Source organism: Octopus bimaculoides, chromosome 1 (assembly GCF_001194135.2).
Source record: "Octopus bimaculoides isolate UCB-OBI-ISO-001 chromosome 1, ASM119413v2, whole genome shotgun sequence".
Taxonomy (NCBI): domain Eukaryota; kingdom Metazoa; phylum Mollusca; class Cephalopoda; order Octopoda; family Octopodidae; genus Octopus; species Octopus bimaculoides.
Genome location: NC_068981.1, coordinates 97948571 through 97955031, shown reverse-complemented (window position 1 = coordinate 97955031; position 6461 = coordinate 97948571). Strand labels below are relative to the sequence as shown.

Here is a 6461-nt window from a genome sequence, read left to right as displayed (position 1 = left end):
AAATTCGAATACAAAAATATTTTTCTGTTCTATAACACAAAATAGATAAGTATACGAAGTTTGAAAGTCTTTCCGTACCAAAAACACTACGTAAAACATTAATGAAAAATGTGGCCCCCGTTTTAAAAAAGATCCCATTTTTCTAACATTTTTCTGACATAATTCAAATATATACTTTAACCATGTAACACAAACCTTCTGTAGTTTTTTCACTCTTATTATCTTTTATACATCCAACCATGTGCTTTCACATACCAACTTTCTCACACCTATATATATATATATATATATACATACGTGCACATGTGTACGTGTGTGCGCACACACTAAGAAGTTTGCTTCCAAACCACATGATTCTAGGTTCAATCCCACTGTGTGGCACCTTAGGAAAATGTCTTCTGCTATAGTTCCAGGCTTAAATATTATTGGCTAACACCTGGCATCATATGACATCATATCATACCATTAGGTTACCCTGTATGAAACCTGACCAACAGACTAACATTTAAATCAATAGGGAGATTCAAAATGTGGTTGCATGATCTGTTAGAAAAAGCAGCCAGATTGCTTTTTCTAAAAGATCATTTTCTAACAGCCAAATTGCTCCAAATTACATCTAAAAAAATTAAAGAACACATTAAATAATCTTAGATGTACAGTGCCTGAAAAAGACCCCAGAAAAATTAAATAAGAGATAGAATGATCACAACTGGAAGTACTTTGGATCTGCTTTAACCCTTTAACATTTAAACTGGCCATATCCAGCCCAAGCATTCTATGTGTTTTTTTTTTGTTCTAAATGGCCAGGTCTAGCCTCTTACATCTACCCTACATTGTCATTCTAAAAATAAACAATCATATTCTTTTACTTGTTTTAGCCAAACAAATTGACCCCAAGACCTATTTTTATAAAGCCTAGTACTTACTCTATTGGTCTCTTGTGCCGAACTGCTAAGTTATGGGGACGTAAACACACCAACACGAGTTGTCAAGTGGTAAGGGGGGAACAGACACAAAGACACACACATAGATATATGCATGCATGCATACACGCGCACACACACATACACACATGATTTCTCTCCATCTGATTTGAGAACAAGAGACTTAATAGATAATATAGTCCTATGGTATCCTTTAAAAACCCCCACAAAAAACGCATAGGATAGCTACAGCTTAAATGCCTTTGATCAGAGGATTGGTTAAACAACAGATGTAATTTAGTCTAAATGTCAGAGCGTCAGTTGTAAGGACTTTGCAGTCCTTACAACTACAGGCTACTACTTGTCAAAATATTTGTAGTTTATAACATATCACCTATCTGCCAGGGGTAGAGGAAACCATCTCACTATATCCACCACAATATATTCACCTGTTTAGTCTTTGATGATGTTAATGTCAATGATTTGTCTTTGCAGGTCTGTTGACTGCCACCGTGTCATCAGAGGTATTCAAAGCAGCACAGCCTGCTCTTCTCTACCTAGTCCCTTTTACACTGCTTCCTCTGCTGACTATGGCATACCTCAAGGTTGGTACCACACTGCTTTTATCTACTGCATTTCACTCATGATTTCATTGGTATCTACATGTTTAAACTGTGCACATACATATACTCCACATCAAATTGTAAGCACAAGTGTAAATCTCAGCACTGATTGTCTTCAACACATACATCACATATGAATGCTACATGTTTTCCACATACATTAGCATCTATTTCACATATTGTATGCCAGAATATTGTGTGTGTGTGTGTGTGTGTGTGTGTGTGTGTGTGTGTTGAGAGAGAGAGAGATAATGATGCAAATAATAAATAAAACTAAGCATCTCTGGATCTCATCTGTTGACTCTCTACACGTGTGTATGTGTGTACACATGAATACCACCCATACTATTTACATATTGTAGACATAAATGTTACACCTATATGTTAATGGAGAATTCTGTTTTCTTTGTTGCCAGGGTGACTTGCGTCGCATGTGGAATGAGCCATTCATCAATAACCAGTCTAGCAAGCTAGAGGTCTAAACAGCTGTGTGTAGATGGCCAACTACATTATATATATATATATATATATATATATATATATATATATATATATATATATATATATACAATTTATATATATATATACAATTTATATATGTATATATATATATGTATGTATGTATGTATACACCCAACATGGAGGTCTAAATAACTGTGCGTAGATGGCCAACTACACTATATGCCCACATTCACTGGTTTTTCAGACCACAGATGGATGGTTGGGGATGATCAATGGAGCACAATAACACTGGAAAAGAAATAACAAGATTTACAGCTTAACAACAGCATCTGAATGTATGAACACATTACACACATAAACATACACCTGCTGACTCACATGTGTATTTGTGGGTATTATATATACATGCACATACACATACACAGACACACATATAAAACACACAAACACTTTACCAAGTCAAGGAAGATAGTGATATAATGTTCTTCTTCCGCTAGTTGTGGATAAGGTATTCTATGATCTGTGTAATAGTTGGATGAGAACAATACATTCTTACCGCAGCTACCTCTACTACAACTACTACTGATTCAAGATTCCCCACCACTACAACTACTATTGCAACTTTAACTTTATACAGGGACTAATTGAATAGCAATGTTGAGCTGGATAACACAAGAGCTGCACTGCGATATGTTACCTTTTGAGTTACTCTTTTACCATACACCTGACAATACACCAGACATCTGTTACGACTATCCCTTGTTTTTCCTGTCAAGAGTTCTATTTTTACTTCCAACTGAAGTCATTCCTGGTGGAAAAAGAAAAATGGTTTTACCCTTGTCTTGTAATAACATTTTTTTTTTCTGCTGCACTGTTTTCAAACTGTGTAAATCTAGATTCTTCCTCCTGTCGCAACTGCCCTCTCCTCTTCCTCATTCCTGCCTCCTATCTGTGCTGCCACCTGCCTCCAACTACTATTTATATTGCTTTTATTTGTATCTGTACTACTCTGTGATTAGATACCACACAAGAAAGATGGCAGTGTTGGTGTAAGACAGGATAAAAAAAAGAACAACCAGGCTTTTGAAGAAAGAAAAGATTTCCTTAGTAAAAATCATGCTCAATACTGGATATGTTGGAGATATTTGCATAATTTTGTTGCCTTCATCTTCACTCAGTTAAGATATTGGCTATCATCTGTCACCTTGATTGTTGGTGATTGTATGTAAATCATTATTCGTTTGATTTGCTTTGGTGGAGAAATGTAAATAGACATGAGATTTATACCAAGGCATCTTCATATAGCTCTTCAGTTATCATTGTTTTATCACTGTTAACCCTCATATATGTCAATCTATAAGTGACAGGCTTCTATTATTCCTACTGGTGCGCAAGGTTGATGCAGCTATCAACTTATGAATGTTACAATCCTTTTTTAAATCAACATTATTTCCTAGGTTGGACTTGAAATAATACATAACATTCAGTACATTCCTTGTATCCTGATTGCTTCTTTGACTCTTATTCTCACTGTACCTCAGTTTTCATGATTTTACCGTACTTTTTGTCTAATTTCCTCTGTTCTTTTCTGTTCTTGTAGTTTGGTTGCTTCTCTGTTCTTTTTACTTCTCATTCTGGTTGTAACTGTCTTGTGGGACATGTTTTCAATTTTATATTCCCAGACTCCATACATTTCTGCTAAACTAAGGCATCGTTATCTTATCATCGAAGATTTAGTCAAAAATAGAAACTTTGAAGGACATACATTGCTATTGTTTCTTTTTTGGCTTTTTTTAAAATTCTAGATATACTTGTATTGTCATTTTAAAGACCCTTCCCCCTTTTTTAAAAAATATAATTCAACAGTTTGAATAGCCTTTTAAACCTTTTTTGAATTCATTAAATATTTTATTTTAATTCTACCACCAAAGCAGACTGTTGTTATTTAAATTTTAATTTGTCATGGTCATATTTTCCTATTCTTTTAGAAGTTTTTGATGTAGTTTTAGATTAAAATTGCCTTCACATTCAACAGTTTTTATCTTTGGTAATGACTGATAATATATAACAATTGCAACTTTTGAGTTAATGATGTGATGTGAAATAGTATGAGTCAAAGGTTGAAATCAGTAAAGTGCTATATTAGACACCTTATAGTATTTAATTACATTTCTCTAGATCATACCTACAGAGTTGACTCTGCTTATTATTATCTCAGGAGTTGTTAGAATAAGTATTAACCATGTCCTTGAGTTCATTCAATCATCTCTTCCTACTCTGTATTAGTTTTGTGACTATATAACACATTGTTTCTGTTTTATAATTACTCTATTGTTGTTCTCTCATATCATATATTAAAACAAAGTTATCATTGCTAATGACTGATAGCATATCAAGGTTGCAACTTATTAAAGGTGACATGAGAACACACTAAATGGTGTGAAAGGGCCTGAGTCAGGAATTGAAACCATGAGCTCAACTCTACTATTCAGTGCTCAGCTAACATCTATCACAAGAGCAATACTATTGCAGTGATTATGAACCTAACTGATTGGACCCATTTATTTATGCAGTTGAGCAAGCCATATCCAATCTCAGTAGTAGCTCTGTATATAGATACAAACAAGTCAAGCAATGCAACCATCTGTATGTTGTATACTCAATTTGTTGTTTAAAAAGGAAAAAAAAAAAAAAACTGATGAGAACTTTTTTTTATTGTTTTGTTAAACTTTTACGGTTCTTCCTTGTGAATATTGAATCTAAATCTGCAAAAACCCATTGATGTGCAAGCTGACATACATTTAGTAGCTAGTTATTCAGCTATTTAATTCAATTATCTCTGAGGGAATATTATACAGACTCTGTCTTGATTTAGAGTTTCCAAATGTCAGTCAGAGAGTTACAGTTGTCAATTTTATTGATTAATTTCAAAATAAAGCAACAAAGTGAAATTATTATATTTAAGATAGAACTGTTTCTACTTCATCTTGTCCCTCTTATAGACTTCCTCAATCTCAGTTTACTGTTACAGGTGTCAACTCACTCTTGCTCTCACCTTTTCTCTGCCTGTATTAGTTTTTGTGGAGTTATACAATCTTCAAATAGCCAGTATCTAGACTAGAAGATATTGCTACACTTGCTCTGTGTTCTCGATGGATAATTCACTAATACTTAGCTAAGTTTGGAATATTATAGTCAACCTTGGAATGTCAGTTGAATCTAAGAATCCTGTCTTCAAGGATTTGAGTTTTTAAACAGCTATTGATCTCCTTAATTCCATCAACCCAGTAAAATCTCAACTCAGAATTTTTCATCTCTCCATCACACTTGAGTTTATTGTGTTTGGGGGTTTTCCTTTCTCATTTGAGCCAAATTAACTGCCAAGGGCAATGATGCTGTGGTCTAAACCAGATGCCAGCAGTGGTAGTTCAGCTTCTACTTCCAGTACTCCTCCTCTTCCTCTGTTGAACCATTCTAGAGTGTATGTGGACTGGGATAGATGATACAGTTGTACATATGTAATGGACAATATAAAGCCAAAAAAAAATAAAAGGACAGTTTTAAATTTTATTTTAAAAAATATTAAAAAAAAACCCAAACAAACAAACAAAATAAAAACAAAAAATGTATTTAAAAACGAGAACAAAAAAATAAAATAAAATAAAAAAATCTCCTAACATGGTAGTAGCCACCATTGAGTCACTGAAGCCAAGGTGGCTGCCACTAATGTGCCTCTGGAAACAAGAGACCTACAAAGTTGGAAAGACATTAAACCAAAATCATAGACTTCTTTTTTTACTCTTGCTTGTCAAGATATGTTTGTCGTTGTCATTCTCGTTAACGCTGCCAACCACACCACCACCACCACCACAACCACCACCACCACTACTACAACCACCACCACTACTGGCCTGTCGAATTGGCAGTGTACATGTGCGTGTGTGGTTGCTAGAGCAGTGTATCTGCTGACTCTAGTGGACTGATATCATTAGCTCTTTTCATCTTTCTTCATGCCCATCCAATTCCACATTAAGGATGGCCACACTCATGTCATAAATAAAGTAAATTTCAGTGAATTTATACTTCATTATGCATTTATATTTCTGTTGTTGTTGTTGCTTTTAACCTTTTTTTTGCAGGTTTATTTGTACTGTTGGTTTCTATTTTTTGTATCAACCCACACAGGACTGTTTATTGATCAAAGCTTCAAGGTTATCATCCTAGTCTACACAGTGTCATGTACTAGTTGACATATCTGTATTGATGTCACAGTACCATCTCTTCTGGTTGACATATCAGTGTGACCATTACAATCACATCTGGTCAGGGTATCTGTGTTATCGTCACTACCATCTACTGGTTGACATATCAGTGTGACTGTCGCAATCCTGTCTACTGGTCAACATATCTGGGTTACTGTCACAATACTCTCTACTAGTTGACATATCAGTGT

The 6461-nt window shown here is 34.6% G+C and overlaps 1 protein-coding gene across 1 annotated transcript in view; it reads left to right on the top strand.

Moving 5' to 3' along the window:
- LOC106882607 (signal peptide peptidase-like 3) overlaps nucleotides 1-6084 on the top strand; it is a 344505-nt gene extending 338421 nt beyond the window's left edge. The window contains exons 16-17 of the mRNA XM_052966894.1: nucleotides 1419-1528; nucleotides 1963-6084. Coding sequence (XP_052822854.1) covers nucleotides 1419-1528; nucleotides 1963-2028 — 176 coding nt within the window. The 3' untranslated portion in view covers nucleotides 2029-6084. The remainder of the gene's footprint in view (nucleotides 1-1418; nucleotides 1529-1962) is intronic.
- The last annotated feature ends 377 nt before the right edge of the window (nucleotides 6085-6461 follow it).